Raw genomic sequence first — 25987 nt, forward strand, 5'->3', positions numbered from 1 at the left:
GCCTCCTCACAATAACATGCCAGGCTTGTCACTGTCCACAAGGAGAAACGATACCACTTAGACCCCAGTCCAGAGCCTCTCATCTAGCCAAACCAAATCTCATACTTTGCACTGATGAGGGGCAACACCCCAAAACACAGCGATTGCAAATTCTGATTTGGCTTTAATCCTAAGTCATATTGTAAGGCTCGTTAAAGGGCTGATAGTGACTTTTAGGATCACTACTCCCAATAGGTGGTACTAGAGTTCTAGTCCTCTTCCTCTCTGAAGAGACAATTTGCATATTCTCCTCCCCAGTAGTAATATTAGGTGATACACTTGTGGTCTTATACTGCGCTCCAGTGGCTTATGGTATCCCCATCTGTTTTTTTGAATTTGTGATCTGATGTTTGTCCTGATTGATGATTAATTCATTTTTTATCATATATTTATCAGATTTTATAGTGTATTACATGGGTTGTGCACTACTGGACAACTCCCTTTTGAATGTTTCCAGTGTGCTAAATAAAGTAAGAAACATGCATACTTACCTCCCTGACTGGCACCACTCAGAGTGGTCGGTCCCGCGGCAATCTGGTGACATTATTTATGTCACATGATCGCTGACATAATGTCATGTGACTGCCGGGGCACACAGCGACAAGGAAGTGGCGTCAGTCAGCGAGGTAATTAAAGTCTGGTAAAATAAAAGCTGCACTGTGATTGGTTGCTGTAGTCAACCAAGACCCCTATGTCCCTATCTATGCATGTGGTGACCTATGGTGTGGGTGTCAGGAAGTCATCACTTGTCAAATTTGTGTTGTTTCGAGTTCCTAGAGGGGATTTGGTCGCCCTTTGTATGTATCCATCTTGTTTGTCCCTTGCTGGTGGCCATGGGGAAGGTTTCACCACGGTCTGTCAGGGCGCAGACAAAAGAGCAAAGAGAGAAGCTAGGAGGATGCGGCGCATCACTGCCCCTCAGGTGATTTGTGGCAGAAATCCTCTATTTTATCCTGATCAGCCGCCATGTTTGTGATACCAGAGTTAACCTATGATATCAGGCCAGTGTGTGTACCCAACTGTTCCCCAGTGGTGAATATCTGAGCTGGACTGTGCATTAGTGTCCATTCATATGTCAGCTTCTCGATTTTTTCCAAGACTACCTCGTACCTATGCGGCTGTTCACATGTTGGTGATTTTTTGCTGACCGAGTGGTTCGTGCAAAACCGCGGAGACATGACGGATATTTATCACCCGAGCATTGGCTTAAACTCCGCAATGAAAGTCTTTGAGTCTGAAAGAAGTCAGACAGCACTGGGATGCCATCAGTGTGCTGTCCATTTTTCACTGACTGAGAAGATACAGATTAGATATTAGGAAAAACTTTTTGACAGTGAGGGTGATTAATGAGTGGAACAAGCGGCCACGAGCGGTGGTGAGTTCTCCTTCAATGGAAGTCTTCAAACAGAGGCTGGACAGACATCTATCCTAGATGGTTTAGTGAATCCTGCAACAGGGGGTTGGACACGATGACCCTGGACTCAGGTCCCTTTCAACTCTAATTCTATTATTACATTGGCGACACATTTTTTTTGCTCTCATCAGTGAGAAAAAAAATAAACTGATGAAAATCTTATGAAGTTCTGGTGAGAATGACTGATGAAAGTCAGTCAGTTTTTATCGTACATTAAAAAAACTGATGTCTGAATGAGGCCTAAGTTAGTGATGACTGATGGTGGTTCTTCCATTCCTACTTTTACACACTGGAGGATGTGAAATGAGCACTAGGAGGGGATCTCACCCATTAATATTTGAGCCAGTGTATTCAACAAAGAGCAATCCCAGTATTATACTCCTGGAGGCTTCAGTTGTGTTTCTTCCATATTCGGTAGGGCAGCACAGTGGCTCAGTGGTTAGCCACCAAGGACATCTGCAAGGAGTTTGTATGTTCTCCCCGTGTTTGCTTGGGTTTCCTCCGGGTTCTCCGGTTTCCTCCCATATTCCAAAGACATACTGATAGGGAATTTAGATTGTGCGCCCCATCGGGGACAGTGATGATAATGTGTGCAAACTGTAAAGCGCTGCGGAATATGTTAGCGCTATATAAAAATGAAGATTATTATTATTTGGTATTGGAAGCCAACATGGGCATGACCTCACCACTTGTAATCAGAAGGTTAAATATGAAAGGCCTCCATACATGCTAGATAACTGTCGTGCAGCACGATTGCCAACCGCCCCCAACTCCACAACTCCACCATCCACGCTCCTGTGTCCTCTATGAGAAAGACTCTGGCAGTGGTTTATCTCAACAAATGGATTGACTCTTGGAAATCGAACAACCCCGATCCTTCTCTCCTCAGATGTAATCTGTTGTGGAAGAGTCGGGTGACATCCCCCGCATATACAGTACATTAGCCAGATATAGGACTAGGTAAGTAGTTATATTTTATTTTTTATGCGAGTCGGTAGTTGGTTAAACTTTGGGGACCATTACCCTTGTGTGGAAGACTATGGGGGCATTATACTTGTGTGGAGGATTTTTGGTTTCCATCATACAGTGTTTGTGTGACTATGGTGTCAATCATACAGTGTGTAGGGGCATCATACTGTGTGTGGGAAATGTAGGGTCCATCATACCATGTGTGTGGATGTGGAGTCCAACATAGTGTATGTGTGGAGGGATGTAGAATCTATCATAGTGTGTGTAGGGTCCATCATACTGTTTGCGGGGGTGACTGGGGACATCATACTGTGCGTGAGGAGCTGTGCATTCATCAGTGTGCGTGTCTACAGACATAATGTGCGTGGGGAGCTGTGGGTTCATCATACTGTCTGTGGGGGTGACTGGGGACATTATAATGTGTGTGGGGTCACTGGGGACATTATAATGTGCATAGGGAGCTGTGAGTTCATCATACTGTCTGTGGGGGTGACTGGGGACATCATAATGTGTGTGGGGTGACTGGGGACATCATACTGTGCATAGGGAGCTGTGGGTTCATCATACTGTGTGTGGGTGGGGTGACTGGGGACATCATAATGTGCGTGGGGAGCTGTGGGTTCATCATACTGTGGGGGGGTGACTGGGGACATCATAATGTGCGTGGGCAGCTGTGGGTTCATCATACTGTGGGTGTGGTTGACTGGGGACATCATAATGTGCGTGAGGAGCTATGGGTTCATCATACTGTGTGTGGGGGTGACTGGGGACATCATAATGTGCGTGAGGAGCTGTGGGTTCATCATACTGTGTGTGGGGGTGACTGGGGACATCATAATGTGCGTGAGGAGCTGTGGGTTCATCATACTGTGTGTGGGGGTGACTGGGGACATCATAATGTGCGTGAGGAGCTGTGGGTTCATCATACTATGTGTGGGGGTGACTGGGGACATCATAATGTGCGTGAGGAGCTGTGGGTTCATCATACTATGTGTGGGGGTGACTGGGGACATCATAATGTGCGTGAGGAGCTGTGGGTTCATCATACTGTGTGTGGGGGTGACTGGGGACATCATAATGTGCATAGGGAGCTGTGGGTTCATCATACTGTGTGTGGGTGGGGTGACTGGGGACATCATAATGTGCGTGAGGAGCTGTGGGTTCATCATACTATGTGTGGGGGTGACTGGGGACATCATAATGTGCGTGAGGAGCTGTGGGTTCATCATACTATGTGTGGGGGTGACTGGGGACATCATAATGTGCGTGAGGAGCTGTGGGTTCATCATACTATGTGTGGGGGTGACTGGGGACATCATAATGTGCGTGAGGAGCTGTGGGTTCATCATACTGTGTGTGGGGGTGACTGGGGACATCATAATGTGCATAGGGAGCTGTGGGTTCATCATACTGTGTGTGGGTGGGGTGACTGGGGACATCATAATGTGCGTAGAGGAAGATTGTCATCAAGGTACAAGTGCTGAATAACAGGAGCAGTGTGATTTATAAACTATAAAAAGCAGTAAGTGATACAGTTACTGATAATACAGGTTACAGTAAGCCCTATGGTAACATGGATTGGCAGTAGTAGCGGGTCCTCATACTTAATTCTGCTCTTTTTTAGGTGATACAAATTAATAGAAAATAATAATGAGCAAGAAATAAAAGGTTTGGCCCTCCACAAAAATCAAGAGTCCCTCATGTGGCTCCTTGGAAAAATGAATTGCCCAACCTTGCATTAGTTTGACCAGCTGACAATGTCTCTTTGATGCAAGGGCAGACCTCATTATCTTGGAAGGTTATCTGTACATTTACATATTAGGTCAAGCCTTTGTCTCCCTAGAAACAAAGCTGGTCCTCCTCTGAACCAATTGTGATTGCTGGACAATGGCAGGGCCTTGGCTGTTTTATGACTAATCCAAGGAAGCTATGATATGACCTTCTAAATGACCCTTGAACCTTTAATCCATTGTGGACCTAAGAGCGCCATCTTCAGGAGAAGGGTCTTTATCAGCAGCAATGTGCATGTTCCTGGAGAACAAAAAAAAGACAGTATGTGGAGGTGTAGAGGGAAATCGTAACCCTGTTCACTCTGCAGCAGTAACCTTGAAAATCGCACCGCCTTTGGTTTCCTGCAGACGGGTGGGATTTTGACCTCATTAGAATTTTACCCTACGTGCGAACTGGTATTTAGTAAAGTGCAATTTGGGGTCCAGATTTTTTTGGTGAGCAGATCCAGATCGCCAAAAATAACCGTAATGCCCATCACTGCAGAGGAGCCACTGGCAAATCGATGCTGCCACCAGTTGGCTATATTTACCGAAAAACTAGTTGAAACTTCCCCAAGAACTTTTTTGCGTGATGGTATCGCACTGCCCTCTGCTGGCAAGGATGAAATCTATCTATTTTTTCTCATTGGTCGAGCAGATAATGACATCAGTAAAAATTAATGACCTCATAGAATCACGATCTCGTGGATTTTCACACCAGGCTCCGTTGCTTGTAGGTGACAGTGCGCCCCTATAAGACTTAATGGGTCAATGCCCATTTATACAAAATAATTCACCATATTTTATGCTGCTACTTTTTTTTATTGAGGTTTTCAATTTTTTAAAAAAAATATTATACAAAAAAAAAAAAGCATAAAACAAAACGAGGAACAGAAATTATACCCCCTGCCTCTTAGTGCCATGTTCTAGATGTCCGCGCCATCGCCTGTACCAAGACTGAATATTAAGAAGCCAAAATGGATCAGTTTTCTCCACTATAACCCCGCTAAGGTAAACCATTGGTCATTCATTAGATACTGTGGCTGCCGGAGGGGAATCCAGCAGCGAGGTAGAATCACCCACTGGAGACGTGACTGGTTATAGGGGGCAGAGAAGACCCCAATACCAGATATTCCTATCGATAATATATCAGAGGCAGTAACTAGAAACTTCATCAAACCCAAAATTTGGGAAGAATCATGGGAACTTTGAGGGGTCAGGATTAGTGTTGGCTTCATGTGAAGTCCAGGTTGTACACCTCACTCATGTGATTGTATATGGGGGGCACTATTCACTCCAGGTGGGGTCCTACTGGTTCCCTGCACAATCTGATCATTTTGAGAGTCCTCTAAGCCGAGGCCAGGGTTCACAGCTCTCACGCACCAGAACTTTTCAAGTTCGGATTGCGCATGCGCCGGCACTGTACTGTATATAGGGGAGTTATTAATCATTACAGGGCACAGAGGGGCAAATAAAACTAATAAATACTATTTACAACAGCAGGAGGGACAGATTTGTGGCAGTAGGGCAAGTGCTGGAAACGAGAGTCCGAAAGCAACACAATCCCATGTGACGTTTTGGGGTACACATCGAGCTGTGGATACGACGATAATGAGGGTTGTCAGGAATACAATCCCGCTATATAAGGCACTGACATACAGGGATAAAGGGCACGGAGATATGAGAATCTAAGGCAGTTTACAGCATAAGTGGAACTATAAATCCCAGCCAGGTTCTTAATGGCAGTGCCTGATTATAACAGTAATTTCTGGGGTGGAATGTAATCTTTTCCATCTTGGATTGTTACGGGTTAACAATCTCATTATATAAATACGAAGTCCAGTCGTGGTGATGGACTGCGGGGGAGGTTTTTCCCGTCACATCTCAGATCTATGATTCATCGTTCTCCCGCGGCCTCGTTGTCAGACGTGCAAGGAAGTTGATGGAGAAGGGGGTGTCCCTTAAGGTCTCGATTTGCTTTTTATCTTCCGCCAGTCTCAAGTCCCGGACCCCCCCACCTCCGGACAGGAGAGGCATAAAGTCCATGGGGCCGACTCGGTGTGGACCGAACTTGAGGGGTGGCTGCGTCATTTAAGAGAAGCAGAAGAGAAGGAGGAGGAGAGGGGAGCGGATATTAGGACGTCGCGTTTACTCTTCTGTCCAGTTCTATTATTTTAGTCATTTCATTTTGGCCAAAATCCGAATGGAACCTGAAAAATTAGAGAAAAAATATCAGCACCCAAATGTTATACCACCCCCCCTCCCCTATCTATACTGCACCCTACTATTCTGCTGAATATCTTGCCCCCGGCACCTTCATATTTCAGGCTGCTCCCCAGTTCTGCTCCCCTGTATACCCCCCCATCCTCTGTTCCCCATGAAATTTGCATATATTTTGACCCCTCCAGATCTCCACCTTGGTGTACTGCCAATCCTCTGCACTCACCTATATTGCACTGCTCCCCACTATATTCTGGCTCCGACCTCTGCTCTGGGCTCACCTGTGTTGCACTACTCCCCACTATATTCTGGCCCCGACCCCCCCCCCGTTCTTCACCTAGGTGTACTGCCATCCTCTGCACTCACCTGTGATGCCCTGCTCCCCACTATATTCTGGCCCCGACCCCCCTTTTTTCATCTTGTTGTACCGCCATCCTCTGCGCTCACCTGTGTTGCACTGCTCCCTACTATATTCTGGCCTAGACTCCCCCAGTCTCTGATCTGTTGTACCGCCATCCTCTGCACTCACCTGTGTTGCCCTGCTCCCTACTATATTGTGGCCCTGGCTCCCCCAGTCTCTGCTTTGCTGCACCGCCATCTTCTGCGCTCACCTGTGTTGCCCTGCTCCCCACTGTATTCTGGCCTCGGCTCCCCCAGTCTCCGCTTTGTTGTACCGCCATCCTCTGCGCTCATCTGTGTTGCCCTGCTCCCCACTGTATTCTGGCCTCGGCTCCCCCAGTCTCCGCTTTGTTGTACCGCCATCCAACGCGCTCACCTGTGTTGCCCTGCTCCCCACTATATTCTGGCCCCGACCCCCCCCCCCCCGTTCTTCACCTTCCTCTGCGCTCACCTGTGTTGCCCTGATCCCCACTATATTCTGCCCTCGGCTCCCCCAGTCTCCGCTTTGTTGTACCGCCATCCTCTGCGCTCACCTTTGTTGCCCTGCTCCCCACTAAATTCTGCCTCCGGCTCCCCCAGTCTCCGCTTTGTTGTACCGCCATCCCCCACGCTCAACTGTATTGCCCTGCTCCCCACTATATTCTGCCCCCGGTTCTCCCAGTCTCCGCTTTGTTGTACCGCCGCCATCCTCTGCGCTCACCTGTGTTGCCCTGCTCCCCACTATATTCTGCCCTCGGCTCCCCCAGTCTCCGCTTTGTTGTACTGCCATCCTCTGCGCTCACCTGTGTTGCCCTGCTCCCCACTATATTCTGGCCCCGACCCCCCCCCCCGTTCTTCACCTTCCCCCACGCTCACCTGTGTTGCACTGCCGGCTCCCGGCTGCTGTCATTAGACAGCGTGTATTGCGTCTCTGCGTCTCCCCCCAGTCTCCGCTTTGTTGTACCGCCATCCTCCGCGCTCACCTGTGTTGCCCTGCTCCCCACTATATTCTGGCCCCGACCCCCCCCCCCGTTCTTCACCTTCCCCTGCGCTCACCTGTGTTGCCCTGATCCCCACTATATTCTGCCCTCGGCTCCCCCAGTCTCCGCTTTGTTGTACCGCCATCCTCTGCGCTCACCTTTGTTGCCCTGCTCCCCACTATATTCTGCCCTCGGCTCCCCCAGTCTCCGCTTTGTTGTACCGCCATCCTCTGCGCTCACCTTTGTTGCCCTGCTCCCCACTATATTCTGCCTCCGGCTCCCCCAGTCTCCGCTTTGTTGTACCGCCATCCCCCACGCTCAACTGTATTGCCCTGCCCCCCACTATATACTGGCCCCGGCTCCCCCAGTCTCCGCTTTGTTGTACCGCCATCCCCCACGCTCACCTGTGTTGCACTGCCGGCTCCCGGCTGCTGTCATTAGACAGCGTGTACTGCGTCTCCGGTGACAGGCGGAGCTCCTCCATGGCGGCTGTGTGCTGCTGAGAGATTATTTCTTTGCTTCTCTCCAAGGAATTGGGAGAATCCACTGTGACTGCAGAGCTGTATAATTCTTCCCAGTCGTGATGCTCCTCGAAGGAGAGGATATTTCTAGACCTCACTAAGAGAGAATCATTCAAGATCACTGACTCTCGCAGGAGTAACAGAGACGTCACAAGAGACCACACACATGAAAAACAACACTCACCTATCGACGCTGCGTACGACTCCTGCGCTGAACGCACACTGGGTTCTGGTAATGTCTTGGTGGCTGATGGGTAAGGGTCAAAGGTCTGTGCAAAACTGCCGAATATGACTGCAAAGCACAAGACGACCACCTGAGGGGGTACAAAATGATACAAAGGCTCAGGAAAGAGAACTGTGAGCGCAGCTCTGGGGTATAATACAGGATGTAACTCAGGATCAGTAATGTAATGTATGTACACAGCGACTGCACCAGCAGAATAGTGAGTGCAGCTCTGGGGTATAATACAGGATGTAACTCAGGATCAGTAATGTATGAACACAGTGACTGCACCAGCAGAATAGTGAGTGCAGCTCTGGGGTATAATACAGGATGTAACTCAGGATCAGTAATGTATGTACACAGTGACTGCACCAGCAGAATAGTGAGTGCAGCTCTGGGGTATAATACAGGATGTAACTCAGGATCAGTAATGTATGAACACAGTGACTGCACCAGCCGAATAGTGAGCGCAGCTCTGGGGTATAATACAGGATGTAACTCAGGATCAGTAATGTAATGTATGTACACAGTGACTGCACCAGCAGAATAGTGAGTGCAGCTCTGGGGTATAATACAGGATGTAACTCAGGATCAGTAATGTATGAACACAGTGACTGCACCAGCAGAATAGTGAGTGCAGCTCTGGGGTATAATACAGGATGTAACTCCGGATCAGTAATGTATGTACACAGTGACTGCACCAGCAGAATAGTGAGTGCAGCTCTGGGGTATAATACAGGATGTAACTCAGGATCAGTAATGTATGAACACAGTGACTGCACCAGCCGAATAGTGAGCGCAGCTCTGGGGTATAATACAGGATGTAACTCAGGATCAGTAATGTATGAACACAGTGACTGCACCAGCAGAATAGTGAGTGCAGCTCTGGGGTATAATACAGGATGTAACTCAGGATCAGTAATGTATGAACACAGTGACTGCACCAGCAGAATAGTGAGTGCAGCTCTGGAGTATCATACAGGATGTAACTCAGGATCAGTAATGTAATGTATGTACACAGTGACTGCATCAGCAGAATAGTGAGTGCAGCTCTGGAGTATAATACAGGATGTAACTCAGGATCAGTAATGTCATGTATGTACACAGTGACTGCACCAGCAGAATAGTGAGTGCTGCTCTGGAGTATCATACAGGATGTAACTCAGGATCAGTAATGTATGTACACAGTGACTGCACCAGCAGAATAGTGAGTGCAGCTCTGGAGTATCATACAGGATGTAACTCAGGATCAGTAATGTAATGTATGTACACAGTGACTACATCAGCAGAATAGTGAGTGCAGCTCTGGAGTATAATACAGGATGTAACTCAGGATCAGTAATGTATGAACACAGTGACTGCACCAGCAGAATAGTGAGTGCAGCTCTGGGGTATAATACAGGATGTAACTCAGGATCAGTAATGTAATGTATGAACACAGTGACTGCACCAGCAGAATAGTGAGTGCAGCTCTGGGGTATAATACAGGATGTAACTCAGGATCAGTAATGTAATGCATGTACACAGTGACTGCACCAGCAGAATAGTGAGTGCAGCTCTGGGGAATAATACAGGATGTAACTCAGGATCAGTAATGTATGAACACAGTGACTGCACCAGCAGAATAGTGAGTGCAGCTCTGGGGTATAATAAAGGATGTAACTCAGGATCAGTAATGTATGAACACAGCGACTGCACCAGCAGAATAGTGCGTGCAGCTCTGGGGTATAATACAGGATGCAACTCAGGATCAGTAATGTAATGTATGAACACAGCGACTGCACCAGCAGAATAGTGAGTGCAGCTCTGGAGTATAATACAGGATGTAACTCAGGATCAGTAATGTAATGTATGTATACAGTGACTGCACCAGCAGAATAGTGAGTGCAGCTCTGGGGTATAATACAGGATGTAACTCAGGATCAGTAATGTAATGTATGTATACAGTGACTGTACCAGCAGAATAGTGAGTGCAGCTCTGGGGTATAATACAGGATGTAACTCAGGATCAGTAATGTATGAACACAGCGACTGCACCAGCAGAATAGTGAGTGCAGCTCTGGAGTATAATACAGGATGTAACTCAGGATCAGTAATGTATGTACACAGTGACTGCACCAGCAGAATAGTGAGTGCAGCTCTGTGGTATAATACAACATCAGTACATTATATGTTCTCCTCCTTTTGGCTGCATTTTCCCACAACCCAATGTCTGTTTCCATTGTTTTTACTTGTCAGTAGAACAATGCGGACACGTAACAATTAGATCGGCTCTGGAGCCGCGGACTCATCAAGTTACGATATAATTAGAACGATCCAGATAAGGAATGTAATGGAAACCGTAGCGGGAGACTGTCAGCAAATGAAATATTAGAGAGACGTCCGTGTTCTTCCAGGAATCATCCGCCATTTTCAGGTGATCAGGTAAGATAACAGGCCGGTGCGGACCCTCCGACACGGCGGTACCCAAGAATCCAAACTAAAGGCACTAGTGTCACCCTGTAGTGAGATTCTGCCCCCGCTGGTTACAACCATGGCCGCATGTAATCAATAGAGATGAGACAAGTTATAAAAGCAATGTAATATACAAGATCTGGACTCACCATGAGGCAGGTACTGGTTTGGGTGCTGGCGACTTTATACGAGCGGGACACCTTGCCGGCCACCATTGCCTGAAGACGCTGGAGTTGTTGTAAGAGGGTCCTGAGGAACAAGACACAAGTGAGGGATGAGTTGAGCAGATCCTCCCTATATAGGGGGCTGGACACCCATCCAAAATAATGCAGGCGCATAGTGATGCCTGCACAGGTCAGCTCACAGACAAAGGAGCAACGTACTGGGATACATTTTGGGACGATGGTCTCACCTGTTTGTGGTTTCTAAGACCTCCACCTTCTTGCGCAGGTCGCCATTTTCAGAGGAGCAGTTCTCAACCCTATCGGGGAGGAAAAAAAAAAGTCAACGTCAGGTAAGAGGGTGAGACTGGGTGGTTAAGGACCTTCTCCCTAAAAATGGAGATCAGGAAGACCCCCATTATAGCCTTCATTACAGTAGGTTTTCCCTCTTAATAACAAGGATACATAGGCAGGAGATGTATCACTCGTGAGGTCTGACATTCAGGGGTCTCAGAAAGTTATATGTTTCTGACAAAACGAGACTTTACGGGAATAACGGCCATATTCGTGGTCATAAATTGCCGGACTGACGCTATAGGGAAATCCGAGCCTGCATGTTGTTACCTTTTCTCCAGGCTGTCCATATATTCTTTCTTTTTTCTGCGACTTTCCTGGGCAGAGATCTAAAAAGAAGCAAAGCGCATATACATTACTGGCACTGATAATGAGGGGTACTCTAGCTGTTATTATATGGTCCGGATACCCCGATAATCCAGCATGGGGGGGAAAACTGAGTCAAGTTCTGTACCTTGTTTTTTATCTTCCTGCGGATTTTCTTCAGCGCCTTCTCTTCGGCCTTAGTGAGCGGCAGTTTAGTGGGGATGGGGTATCCTTCTGCCACTAGGGTTCTTTTCTCTTCTTCCGTGAGCATGAGGGGTCCGGTGCCCTGCAGCTTCTGCAAGTCAAACGTTAAACTTTAAGGATCGGCCGATTAAAATATCTACTACACACTGAGTGCAGTGCCTACTTACTACCTGTAGGGGGCACTGCTTGCCTATTACTACACCAAGGTGTATGGGAATAGTCTGTAGGAGGAGTGGAGCTATCTAGCCTAGCACATCTTCAGAGGAGACTTTGGACTTCATGACCAGACTCAGGAGAGCAGCGTCACACCGCGCTTCTCCATCATACCCATGGGTGCATCAGCCAGCCATAATGAACTGCCCAACTATGTGTAAATCCCCCTTGTGCGCCCAAATAATCTCTGTCCCAACAAGGCCTGGACTCCACACCCCCTCTGAAGCAGTCCTGGGTTATCTGGTAGCAGATCCTGCAAGACCCACCATCTACTGCGGGCGCCCCGCCAGACCCGCCGTCTACACTGAAACCCCCCCCCCCCCCAAGAGCTGTCATATACAGGGAGCAACCCATATGACCTGCAGTGTGGAGATGCTCTGAGCCAGTATAATATAAAATAAGTGCTATCCAGTGACAACCTCAGCTCTGCTACATCTGTAGCTGCGGCCTCACATCGGACTTACATGGGGAGCAGTCAGGAGAGGAGAATTAGAGAGCGCTGATGGACTGCGAGCTACAACTTTGTTTCCGGACTGCACAGGGCTGGAGGGAGGAAGGGATCGGCTGGGGCTTTGACCTCCTTCAGAGTCACTTCCATGGCTGCTGGGGGGAGTTGGGGGCAGTTGCAGACTATCAGATGAGGCGGCTGCAGGAAGGAGGAAAATGTCACTAAAGTAAAGAGTCGAACCTGCATCAGCGAGGAGACATGGAAAGGAGCCCACCTTCTTTTGGGCACAGGTTCAAGAACTGATCCACCTCATGGGGCTCCAGCTTAATCTGTGGCAACACCTTTGGAGTCAAAGGCTTGTGCTGGAATAATAGAATAGAGCATATATTAGGATAGGAACAAAGCTCAGCAGTGAGGTACGCCATCATGGAAACAACCTACAGCCAATTGGAGCTTAGATGGCATTGTTTTAATGCTGAGGTTCTGGATTAGAGGGTATTCCAAACATTGCAATTACTTACATACAAACAACAGATAACTTTGGACATGTAATTTTAGGACAGATGCATAGTGACAATGGTTTACAGGCGTAACGCATGGCAACAGATTCCCTTTACTTGCAACACAAAGAGTGTATTGTGACATTCAACTATACTGTGCCTACTATGAGATCTGTAACTAGCAAGAACATTGTGTTTTAGAAGTGAACTGTAACCAGCATGCAAATTGTGCCTTCTATGATCTGTAACCACCAAGCCTATTGTGCCTTCATGAACTGTAACCACCAAGCATATTGTGCCTTCTATGATCTGTAACCACCAAGCCTATTGTGCCTCCTACGATTTGTAACCACCAAGGATATTGTGCCTTCCATGAACTGTAACCACCAAGGATATTCTGCCTTCTATGATCTGTAACCACCAAGGATATTGTGCCCCCTATGATTTGTAACCACCAAGGATATTGTGCCTTCTATGATCTGTAACCACCAAGCCTATTGTGCCTCCTACGATTTGTAACCACCAAGGATATTGTGCCTTCCATGAATTGTAACCACCAAGGATATTCTGCCTTCTATGATCTGTAACCACCAAAGATATTCTGCCTTCCATGAACTGTAACCACCAAGGATATTCTGCCTTCTATGATCTGTAACCACCAAGGATATTCTGCCTTCTATGATCTGTAACCACCAAGCATATTGTGCCCCCTATGATTTGTAACCACCAAGGATATTGTGCCTTCTATGATCTGTAACCACCAAGCATATTGTGCCCCCTATGATTTGTAACCACCAAGCATATTGTGCCTTCCATGAACTGTAACCAGCAAGCATATTGTGCTATGTGAACTGTATTTACCAAACATATTGTGCTTCAAAGGTGAACTGTGACCAGCAAGAATATTATATTTTTTTTATTTGAGCTGTAACCAGCAGGCATACAATGTTTGCTATGTGAACTGTAACCACCAAGCATATTGTGCTTTTTATGTGAACTATAACGAGCAAGTATTTTGTGCTTTCTGTGTGAACTGTAACCAACACGCATATTGTGCTCTGTGAACTGCAACTACCAAGCATATTGTGCTTTTTATATTAACTGTAACCTGGAAGCATATTGCGATATCTATGTGAACGGCACAAATCAAGCATATTGTGCTTTCTCTGTGATTTATAACTACCAGGCATATTGTGCCTTCTATGATCTGCAACCACCATTTTTTGTGAACTGTAACTATCAAGCATTTTGTGATTTCTAAGTGAACTGTAACTACTACTACACAGCATTATTGTTATATACAGAAAATACAGTCATATGTTCTATCAACACTTTCAATTATTGCTTATTTAAAGAGATGACAATCGGTGAGACATGACAATTACCTGGTCTGGCTCTGGCAGTTGTGGCAGTGCTTCCACCTCCAGAGCTATAGTCACTGTTGGGTTGGTGGTAAGGGTAACCGATGGAGCCAAGCCTGGGCTTTCTTCCACTGGGACTTCCATCTTAATTTTGGTAGGAGTGATATGCCCTCCAAGACACCAGTCCTCACCAGTGAGATCTCCTGCAGAGGTAAAGATGACAACTTTAAAGGGATATTCCCATTTTAGTTAACATGCAAGTTCCCCATTAACCAAGAACTTAAAAAAATCCTTGCTAAAAATTCGAGTAGCGATCTTCCCCCATTATTCCGCCGGGAAAAATGTGAATACATTTGCAAAGTTCTGTTTATTATGGGACTGTCCCGAAATAAGATAAGAGCTTTATACAGGGCATTTAGTGTTTATTGACGGCAATAAATTTTGCATAATGGGGCGATATTGTGAAATTCTGAAGCGTGAAACATTTTTGGATGACCCACATACTCTGACAAGCCTCAGGACAAATCAATGAGGACTTTCAGGCACCCGGCAAAGAAGGAATTAAGACCTTCACTGGGTGCAGATTGACGTCAGCCGGAGAACAGGACACCTCATGGCTTCCGGGTGGCAGACTTTAACCCTTGCCTGGACCTTGAATGCCTACACCGTCTATAAAGCTGACGGGACCAGTAACACTATACACACTGCACTGGAGGAAGCAATGAAAGTGTCAGGTTATCCAAGCAATAAAAGCTACACCTATAAGTTCTTCCTGACGCTGCCTGACAACCCAGCCGCCTTTACCTCGGGTAAATAATATCTGACTTTTCCTTTTCACTTGCAAACATCAGGGCGGATTACATTTTCCAGTGACGCTCACTGTAAAAAATATTTTTTTGTTCTAATTGTGAAAAGGGACCCATTGAGACTTTTGAGAGCTATACGAAGCCGGGGCCCGCCGAGAGCTATACGAAGCCGGGGCCCGCCGAGAGCTATACGAAGCCGGGGCCCGCCGAGAGCTATACGAAGCCGGGGCCCGCCGAGAGCTATACGAAGCCGGGGCCCGCCGAGAGCTATACGAAGCCGGGGCCCGCCGAGAGCTATACGAAGCCGGGGCCCGCCGAGAGCTATACGAAGCCGGGGCCCGCCGAGAGCTATACGAAGCCGGGGCCCGCCGAGAGCTATACGAAGCCGGGGCCCGCCGAGAGCTATACGAATGCAGGGCCTGCCGAGAGCTATACGAAGCCAGGGCCCGCCAAGAGCTAAAACGACAACCGGCCCCGTCGAGAGCTAAAACGACAACCAACCCCGTCGAGAGCTAAAACGACAACCGACCCCGTCGAGAGCAAAATGACAACCGACCCCGTCGAGAGCAAAATGACAACCGACCCAGTCGAGAGCAAAATGACAACCGACCCAGTCGAGAGCAAAATGACAACCGACCCCGTCGAGAGCAAAATGACAACCGACCCCGTCGAGAGCAAGACAAGGCCAAGGGCCTGCCGGGAGCAAAACGAGAGCTGGCACCTCAGGAGTAATTCCTGTCCGAATAATCAAGCCCCTGAGGCCCTTCATGTTAGAGCGATCGAGCCCGCATCGGAATAATTACAACAAAGGCCCATCCTAAAGTAAGAAGCACGCCCAAGGCCTGTCCCGTCACACCAGTCTCGACCTATCGAACTCCGCACTCAAAGCTGGGCTCATCACGAATCTATATACCTACAACATTCCCCCAACAAACAATATCAGGCTTTTATACCATCACTGAAGTTGTCATCTGAAGATCCGTGAGTGAAGGGCGACTGCGGGCGTGAATCCCCACACAGGGAATAACTATGTTCTGCCTTAATCATCGGCGAGGGAGAGCTGGGATTCTCCACTTCCATCATTTCATATTTCTCTGTCAGGAACGGGTCTCCGATGAGCTGTCCGAGGGCGTCCAACAGGGCGGTGTCATCAAGGAGCTCCGAGAAGTGCTGTAAAAAGCAAAGAAATGCCGAATGAAACCTCACGTTATCACAGCGTAACTAACAAAACAGCATAACTACTAATCCAACGGCACCATCAGGACAAGGGACATGTCCACGGCTCTCTCTGTAGTTTTCTGCCCGGGAGTTTGCCTTTAACTCCTCCGAATCACATTAAGGAAGCTGCTATTTTCAGCAGCAGGCACAGTCCGGCTTTCTGAAAGGGTCTAGAAAACTGAAGCTTTGGGGGAGCCAAGATCGCTGCCATTACGATTGCCGCCATATTGGTTGTCACTCAGCTCTCCCAGGATCAGATGTATGATGGCATTGTGATGTTATAGTTCCACGGGGGCAGCCGGTCAGGACAGGATATCCCTTCCCGTCCCTCCAATGTACACACAGCAGTCTCCCCCGGCCTCGGCCCAGCTGAGCACATCTCTATACAAACGGACATTGTGTGTACACTGGAGGGTGAACCCTTCATGGCCACCCATCAGTGTTAAAAGCCTCAGCAAACACACATGTACTGTACATACTGTATGGGGCACAGACGTCTCACGGCGACCTCTCGGCTGGGAAAAGTTTATTCTTCTAGACAGGTCTGAATGTGACAATTGGACAATCCAGTTACTACACAGCGGAGACACCAAGGGAAAAGGCCGAGGGGACAACTCCACCGAAATGTCCAAGAGACTCCAAGGAAGATCTCATTTCCAAAATATACTTAGTGGGCATGGTCTTTGTTCTGCATTTATTTAGGGGGCTTGGCCTAGGGGCTACATTTGATTTAGGACTCTGGTCTGAGATCTATCGGGGGGGTCTTGTGTTGGGTCTACTAATTTAGAGAATCTATTCTAGGTTATGTATTTATTTAGGGAACTCGATTACTTAGATGGGTCTGTTTTTATTCATTGGGTCTATATATTTGTTTAGTGAGGCTGTACCAGTTGAGGGGGCCTGGCCCGGGGGTCCGTACCAGTTGTTGAGGGGGCCTGGCCCGAGGCCCGTACCAGTTGTTGAGGGGGCCTGGCCCGGGGTCCGCACCAGATTAGGGGGCCTGGCCCGGGGTCCGCACCAGATTAGGGGGCCTGGCCCGGGGTCCGCACCAGATTAGGGGGCCTGGCCCGGGGTCCGCACCAGATTAGGGGGCCTGGCCCGGGGTCCGCACCAGATTAGGGGGCCTGGCCCGGGGTCCGCACCAGATTAGGGGGCCTGGCCCGGGGTCCGCACCAGATTAGGGGGCCTGGCCCGGGGTCTGTATTAGGAGACTTGACTTGGGGTTTGTATTAGTTTAGGGGGATGGTCTGGTGTCCATATTAGTTTAAGGGGTTTGGCTTGGAGTCTAAATATAAGATAGATGGAACAATAGAGAGCTTCCATTATTACACTGCAGCACAATTATGAGCCGCCAAATTACTATCTACTATCCCTTTAAGTTTTATAGAGTCCCTTTAAATCTGAGTAGAGGAGGTGGGGTGTGACCTGGCACCTTGTCGGCTTGATTCTAGCTCTTAACTCCTTGTGAGTCAGCTATCCTGCAGAAAAAGTAATAAAAGCTGCAGAGATCTTCAGCAGCGACGGCGTTAAGAAGTCAAATCCACAGACGAAAAATAAAATCCAGACAGTTACGTGGAGGAACCACAAATCCAGACAAACACCCCGAGTCTGAAACCCGATCGGTTTTCCATGAGTCACGGCACATTTTCCGCCAAAAAGAAAAAAAATTGGAAATGTGGGAAAGGAGGAAAATAATACTGTGAGGATATCTCCTTGGAAGCAGCTGGTGCTATCTTATCACGGGGGCCGCTGTACATGGACAATAAGGGTCTATACGGGACGGTGGGGGCAGGAAGTGGCGCTAGGAGCAAAAATTCTGCAAATTTTCATTATGTTTTGGCTCACGTTTTTGACACTTTCAATATATGGTGCAAAAAAAAAAAGTTTCAAAGAGCAACGTGCAGAGGACAGGACGAAGTTTGTTTTAGGCAGGGAGGGAGGAGAGATGGGGACCAGATGTTTGAGGCTGCACACACTTTCCGCAGCCCGGATTACACAGAGTCGGGCCGCATTGCATCATCTGTACATAAAGCCCCCCACCCGCCCTCTCGACTCAACCAGAAACAGACAGTGATTTATTTTTCTACAGGGGGTCCCCTGATCACATCCACATTCTCATCCTGGAAGTGGACCAAAGGGAGTCCCGGGCTCAGTGTTGACTCCAGCAACGGGGTAGACTACAGGAAAAAGTAAGCGCCCACTGGTGGGAAATCTGCCACTCAAAACACTAAAATCCCATTGTCTTGGAAATCTCTGCAAAAAAAAAAAACAAAAACAATTTATTGAATCCAGGAGTCCAAAACAACCCAGACGGAGGATATTGCACAAGAGATGTTTTTCCTACATTTATTCTCTTCCTGATTTCTAGACTTGCTCAATTAAATAACCATTTTTATTTTCACCTTCACAAATGGCCGCCTTTTAATTTGTGCTCGGTGATATTAAGAATATCAGATAAATGTGACAAGTCTATAAAAGGCCAATACCGCCTTTAAAATAGATATCTAATGTTCTGAAATAATAATACTGGACACAAATGAATCCTGTAAATGGCCCCTTTAAATGAAAGCCCCACCCCCCTGACTGTTTAGAAACTGTCTTTTTCTATCAGGTCAACATGAAAATGTCACGTGAACTGACTTTTTTTTTTTTTAAATGTCTGTATGGCAACAGAAAAAATGTTACTTTGAACCTGATAGATTAGAATTAATAGGGCAGATAAAAAAAAAAAAAAAAAAAGAAGAAGTCCCAATACCGACCCATAGAATTGTCCCTTTAAGAAAATTTATTCAGCTTACATACCGGTTATTTTATTTTTAGTGTTTTTAATCTAGTAATTTATAGGAAAAGAGAGGTAAGCAATAAAGCCTCTCTGGTTATGTAACAGCCATAGTCTTCTACAGCACCCCCCCATGGATGACTTCAAATATTTTAATTTTCCTTTTTTATCTCAAATACCAAAAATTGTATTAAATAATGTATTGAAATGTAAAAATGTATGCCCCCTTCTAAACGTGTTCAGACTGGCAGGGAGGAGAGAGGTTAAGCTAGCCCTTACTCGGTCATATCCCTGAACTACACTTCTATATTCCATGCCTTCAGGTAAGTCGACAAGTCCCAGCTTTATCCCAACTCACTGAACGCAGAAATATGAGCCCAGGTGTTACCTGGAAAAAAAAAAAAAAAGTACAAAGAATCTCTTCATGAGACAGACATCCACCATCCGATTGAGAAGACATTCCTGCCGCTGACTACAGATACCTGGAGGCTCACTCTCTCACTTCTCGGAATGTTGATGGAATTCACGCTTTCTTTCTAGAAATTTATTGGGACACAAAGCAACTAGAGTCTAAAACTTCTGCTGGTGTCTCTGCGCCTTCCAACAACTATGACCGACTGCGGTATCTTACTATCTGGAAAGCTTTTAGTTGTGCAGGTGAATATTATAAGAGGTAATCGCCTAATACAGTGGGGAAAATAAGTATTTGATATACTGCCGATTTTGCAAATTTTCCCGCCCACAAAGAATGGAGAGGTCTGTAATTTTTATCGTAGGTACACTTCACCTGTGAGAGACAGAATCTAAAAATAAAATCCAGAAAATCACATTGTCTGATTTTTACATAATTAATTTGCATTTTATTGCATTAAATAAGTATTTGATACAATAGAAAAACTCAGAACTTAATATTTGGTGCAGAAACCTTTTTTTGCAGTTACAGAGGTCAGATGTTTCCTGTAGTTTTTTGGCTAAGTTGGCACAGACTGAGGCAGGGATTTTGGCCCCCTCTTCCATACAGATCTTCTCCAGATCTTTGAGGTTTCGGGGCTGTCCGCTGGGGAACATTGAGTTTCAGCTGCCTCCAAAGATTTTCTATTTGGTTCAGGTCTGGAGACTGGCTAGGCCACTCCAGGACCTTGAAATGCTTCTTACGGAGCCGCTCCTTAGTTGCCCTGGCTGTGTGTTTCTGGTCATTGTCATGCTGGAAGACTCAGCCATGACCCATCTTCAATGCTCTTACTGAGGGAAGGACACTGTTGGCCAAAATCTTGCGATACATGACCCCATCCATCCTCCCTTCAATATGGTGCAGTCTTCCTTTCCCCTTTGCAGACAAGCACCCTCAAAGTATGATGTTTCCCCCACCATGCTTCACGGTTGGGACGGTGTTCTGGGGTTGTACTCATCCTTTTTCTTCCTCCAAAAATGGCAAGTGGGTTTGTTACCAAAAAGTTCTATTTTGGTCTCATCTGACCACTTGACCTTCTGGTGAACTTCAAGCGGGACTGGACATGTGCTGGTGTGAACACGGGGACCTTGCGTGCCCTGCAGGATTTTAATTATTGATGGCATAGTGTGTTACTAATGGTAATGTTTGAGACTAATCGGCAGTCGTTTCAGCAACCTGAAATCTTATCGACAGTCGGATAGACTACCAGAAGTCCTTTAAGAAACATGCAATCTCATCAGCAGTCCTTCTGGTGACCGTCAGTCCTTCGGGCAACCTGCAATCTAACTGGCACACTTTTACGCAACACGTAATCTCACAGTCAGTCTTTTCAGAAACCTGCAATTTAATCACTAATCTTTAAGGCGACATAACAAAAAAATTTTTTTTTAATGGCCTTTCAAGGCAAGGGTTAATATGACAAGGCGAGTGCAGACATCGGCATATGTAAAAAAAACATACAGCTCCTTATCTGTCATCTAAACAGTAGGTTTCCTGTTAATACATTTTTCATATATAAAAGTCCCTATCGCTAAATCTCAAAAATTGTTGCGCTACAAATCTGCGACATTTCTTTAAAGGTGTATTCCAATTGTATGCATCTATTCCATATCTACAAAAATCGGAAGTAGGTTCATCGTTGCGGTTCTTTGCTTAAGAGATGAGCGCCGGACGACAGAAATGAGACGATGATCAGGGCTCTAGGACCGCGCTGGGCACAAATGTGCAGGATTCTGTCCGAGGTCCGGAAATCGGTCTCTTGTGTGTAGAGGCTGCCAGGTCCAGCCGGCGTCAACATCTGGAATCCATCATTGGAGAACCCCTCCCAGCGAGCAGCAATCACTCCACTAAGGCTGTGGGCCGGGGTGCGACATTCAAATATAACAATCACTATAGGGCCTGCAGACCTGAGGAGCACAGTGTCAGAAAACTACGTCATTTGCAGGAGTTTCCCTTTAAAGACGCCCTCTCCATGACCGTCTGTACATAGATAAGGCTATGTGCACACGGTGCGTATTCTGTGCATGCATTTTCTGTGCAGAATTCACAAAATCCGCAGGTCAAATTACCTGCATTTTTCCTGCGGATTTCTTCCTGTTTTTTGCGGTTTTCCACCTGCGGATTCCTATAGTGGAGTAGGTGGAAAACAACTGCACAAAAGAAGTCACATGCTGCTTTTTTTTTTCCCGCAGCATGTGCACAGCGGTTTTTTTTTTCATAGTGTTTAGGCCTGTCTCACACATCCGTTATTTGCCATCAGTCAAAATCCGCCAATTTTTTTTAAAAAAAACTGATCCGCCAAAAAAAGGGGCGGATCCGTTTTTTCCCCACAGACTTACATTATTGGTGGATCTTGACTGACAGTCGTCCGTCCTACCCGTTTTTGTACGGATCCGCCAAGATTTTAGCGGCTCCTGGGCGGATGAGACGGACCCTGCAACAGTTTTTCTCTATGACGGACCGTCAGTTTGAACCGCGCATGCCCGGAATCATAGCCCCGGGAAGCATTTTAACCAGTTACTGCCGTCCTGGGAGCCGCTAAAATCTCTCTCACCATCGCTCCCACCGTCTCCTCACCCGAGCTCCGACCTCCCGCGACATCGCGAGCTCCCCCGGCACATGTCTTCCCGCGACCCCGCTCTCTTCTCGCGGTCCCCCCGGCACTTGTCTTCCCCCGGCACATCGGCTGTCTTTTATTTTTGTTTTTAAGCGCGGTTCCTTTTACATTCCTAGATCGGCGGATCCAGTCATATAAACGGTCCGGTGGCACCCGTTGGTGTCTCGACGGACACGGATCCGTCCTCCGCCTTTTTGGCGGATGGCAACTGACAGGTAAAAACGTATGTTAGAAACAGGCCTTAATGGTACTGTACATCACCTGCAGTTCTGCTGCAGATCCGCAGCGGCAAAGACCACCAATCATAATGGTGACTATTGTATTGCACCTTTATGTATGGAACCATTTACGCCACACGTTAATCTTGATCTCTAACCAGAATGCCGATCCCCCATTGATCGAGCAAATCATACATCGGGTGAAATTATATTTTGTGCTGCACAGAACAATTGCAGAACTGAGTGATCTGCTACAGATGTTTACGTGCACATCTGAAGCCGGGTCTTCCTGTGTAACCTGATTGATAAAGAACCAATGACCAGCAAGCAAGTAGCTGATTGGAAATTGTTTAGTGCCGCAAGTTGGCCCGTGTAAGCGGACCCTTCTTTAGGCACTGTATTACAAGTCTCGTGAGAGGAGCAGTGTAGGGAGGAGTAAAAAAAGTAGGAACACACCATAAGGAGGAGAACTCCATAGAGAAAAATCAAAGGGAGGAGCAGCGTAGGGAGAAGCCCACCATAGGAAGGAGCAGCGTAGGGAGAAGCCCGCTATATGGAGGAGCAGCGTAGAGAGAAGCACACCATAGGGAGAAGCACGCCATAGAAAGGAGCAGCGTAGAGAGAAGCATGCCATAGGGAGGAGCAGTGTAGAGAGAAGTACGCCATAGGGAGGAGCAGCGTAGAGAGAAGCACTATACAGGGAGGAGCAGCATAGAGAGAAGTAGGAGCAGCATAGAGAGAAGTACGTCATAGGGAGGATCAGCGTAGAGAGAAGTACGTCATAGGGAGGAGCAGCGTAGAGAGAAGCACTATACAGGGAGGAGCAGCATAGAGAGAAGTACGTCATAGGGAGGAGCAGCGTAGAGAGAAGTACGTCATAGAGGGGAGCAGCGTAGAGAGCAGCATGCCATAGAGGGGAGCAGCGTAGAGAGCAGCATGCCATAGGGAGGAGCAGCGTAGAGAGAAGTACGTCATAGGGAGAAGCAGCGTAGAGAGAAGTACGTCATAGGGAGAAGCAGCGTAGAGAGAAGTACGCCATAGAGGGGAGCAGCGTAGAGAGCAGCATGCCATAGAGGGGAGCAGCGTAGAGAGCAGCATGCCATAGGGAGGAGCAGCGTAGAGAGAAGTACGTCATAGGGAGGAGCAGCGTAGAGAGAAGTACGTCATAGGGAGGAGCAGCGTAGAGAGAAGTACGCCATAGAGGGGAGCAGCGTAGAGAGAAGTACGTCATAGGGAGGAGCAGCGTAGAGAGAAGTACGTCATAGGGAGGAGCAGCGTAGAGAGAAGTACGCCATAGAGGGGAGCAGCGTAGAGAGAAGTACGTCATAGGGAGAAGCAGCGTAGAGAGAAGTACGCCATAGAGGGGAGCAGCGTAGAGAGAAGTACGTCATAGGGAGGAGCAGCGTAGAGAGAAGTACGTCATAGGGAGGAGCAGCGTAGAGAGAAGTACGTCATAGGGAGGAGCAGCGTAGAGAGAAGTACGTCATAGGGAGGAGCAGCGTAGAGAGAAGTATGTCATAGGGAGGAGCAGCGTAGAGAGAAGTACGTCATAGGGAGGAGCAGCGTAGAGAGAAGTACGCCATAGAGGGGAGCAGCGTAGAGAGCAGCATGCCATAGAGGGGAGCAGCATGCCATAGAGGGGAGCAGCGTAGAGAGCAGCATGCCATAGGGAGGAGCAGTGTAGAGAGAAGCACTATATAGGGAGGAGCAGCGTAGAGAGAAACACGTCATAGGGAGGAGCAGCGTAGAGAGAAGTACGTCATAGGGAGGAGCAGCGTAGAGAGAAGCACGCCATAGGGAGGAGCAGCGTAGAGAGCAGCATGACATAGGGAGGAGCAGCGTAGAGAGCAGCATGACATAGGGAGGAGCAGCATACAGAGAAGCACTATATAGGGAGGAGCAGTGTAAAGAGAAGCACGCCATAGGGAGGAGCAGCATACAGAGAAGCACGCCATAGGGGGGAGCAGCATAGAGAGAAGCACGCCATAGGGAGGAGCAGCATAGAGAGAAGAACGTCAAAGGGAGGAGGAGCGTAGGGAGAAGCACGCCATAGGAAGGAGCAGCGTAGGGAGAAGCCCGCTATATGGAGGAGCAGCGTAGGGAGAAGCACGCCATAGAAAGGAGCAGCGTCGAGAGAAGCACGCCATAGGGAGGAGCAGCGTAGAGAGAAGCACGCCATAGGGAGGAGCAGCATAGAGAGAAGCACGCCATAGGGAGGAGCAGCATAGAGAGAAGCACGCCATAGGGAGGAGCAGCATAGAGAGAAGCACGCCATAGGGAGGAGCAGCATAGAGAGAAGCACCCCATAGGGAGGAGCAGCGTAGAGAGAAGCATGCCATAGGGAGGAACATCGTAAGTAAGAATCAAATGAAAGAGGCCCCGCAGGGAGGCGTGGCGGCAGGCAGGAATCATGGGGTGCACACTAGGAAGGAATGTGAAAACTGCATGGCAGCACAATTTTCACTGTAAATATTATTTTAGCACAATATCGAGGTATTTACCTGGGTATCATGTGTTCCTTTTACCTAGGTAGTTATTTGGCTATTATATGGCACTGTGATTTCGGTAATATATGGTACCTAGACACTGCTTGTATACTGTACTGACAACTATTATTAGGGACTTCATGGTCTGAGTATTCGTACACCAGGGACCAACACAAGATGCCGCAAATCCCTTTTTCAGTATCAGGTCATATATAGGTTCGCGTTGCATCAGGGATTAATGTGCAGACCTGTGGCCAGTATACAAGGCCCCTCATTATATGCTCCACCAGTAACAGTATACAGGGGATGTGCGGCTACACAGGGAGGGAAAGTGTTAATTACGCTTGGAATCAATAGACCAACTGAAAGGCTTCTTCCCAGAACTTTACTCATAGATGAGGTATCATCTTCCGCAGGCAGCGAAGGATTAATTGACGACATTTGTAATCCCTGGACACGATGTTTTCGCAGCGCACAGCGGGGGTCCGGAGGTATGAATGGGGGCAGTAATAACTGAAAACCTGAACTCCGTCATCAATAATTAATTTCATTGTCCCATATAATCACTTCTGAGAAATCTGGGTGACAACCAGCGTGGCCCCTTTAGAGAGGATGTCACCCCCCCAATACTGAGCTGCTCAAGGTCACATCTGTCTATAATCTATTCATCGTTGCCATTCATGGATGCAGGAAAGCTGGGTGAAAACTAGAGTGCTAAAACTTTTCGACCACTGATGGCATTGTATGAGCATTATCTGGCGGTAATACAGTGTGGTGGTACTTCTTAAAACTATATGGCGGTACTGATTGAACACTAGTAGTAGTATTACAGTACGGTGGCACTATTGGAGCATAGTATGGTGGCACTATTGCAACACAGTATAATGGCACTATTGGA

The 25987-nt window shown here is 47.5% G+C and overlaps 1 protein-coding gene across 1 annotated transcript in view; it reads right to left on the minus strand.

Moving 5' to 3' along the window:
* Window positions 1-4992: 4992 nt before the first annotated feature.
* The window catches only part of CREB3L2 (cAMP responsive element binding protein 3 like 2), a 40455-nt gene continuing 19460 nt past the window's right edge, over window positions 4993-25987 (minus strand). Inside the window, exons 2-12 of the mRNA XM_073567572.1 lie at window positions 16274-16490; window positions 14539-14717; window positions 12928-13015; window positions 12670-12851; window positions 11937-12083; window positions 11753-11811; window positions 11380-11448; window positions 11117-11216; window positions 8475-8604; window positions 8174-8387; window positions 4993-6401 (exon numbers count right to left, since the gene is read on the minus strand). Coding sequence (XP_073423673.1) covers window positions 6326-6401; window positions 8174-8387; window positions 8475-8604; window positions 11117-11216; window positions 11380-11448; window positions 11753-11811; window positions 11937-12083; window positions 12670-12851; window positions 12928-13015; window positions 14539-14717; window positions 16274-16490 — 1461 coding nt within the window. The 3' untranslated portion in view covers window positions 4993-6325. The remainder of the gene's footprint in view (window positions 6402-8173; window positions 8388-8474; window positions 8605-11116; window positions 11217-11379; window positions 11449-11752; window positions 11812-11936; window positions 12084-12669; window positions 12852-12927; window positions 13016-14538; window positions 14718-16273; window positions 16491-25987) is intronic.

This window comes from Dendrobates tinctorius, unplaced genomic scaffold (assembly GCF_039654945.1).
Source record: "Dendrobates tinctorius isolate UK_male_01 unplaced genomic scaffold, ASM3965494v1 ptg000020l, whole genome shotgun sequence".
In the NCBI taxonomy this organism is placed as follows: domain Eukaryota; kingdom Metazoa; phylum Chordata; class Amphibia; order Anura; family Dendrobatidae; genus Dendrobates; species Dendrobates tinctorius.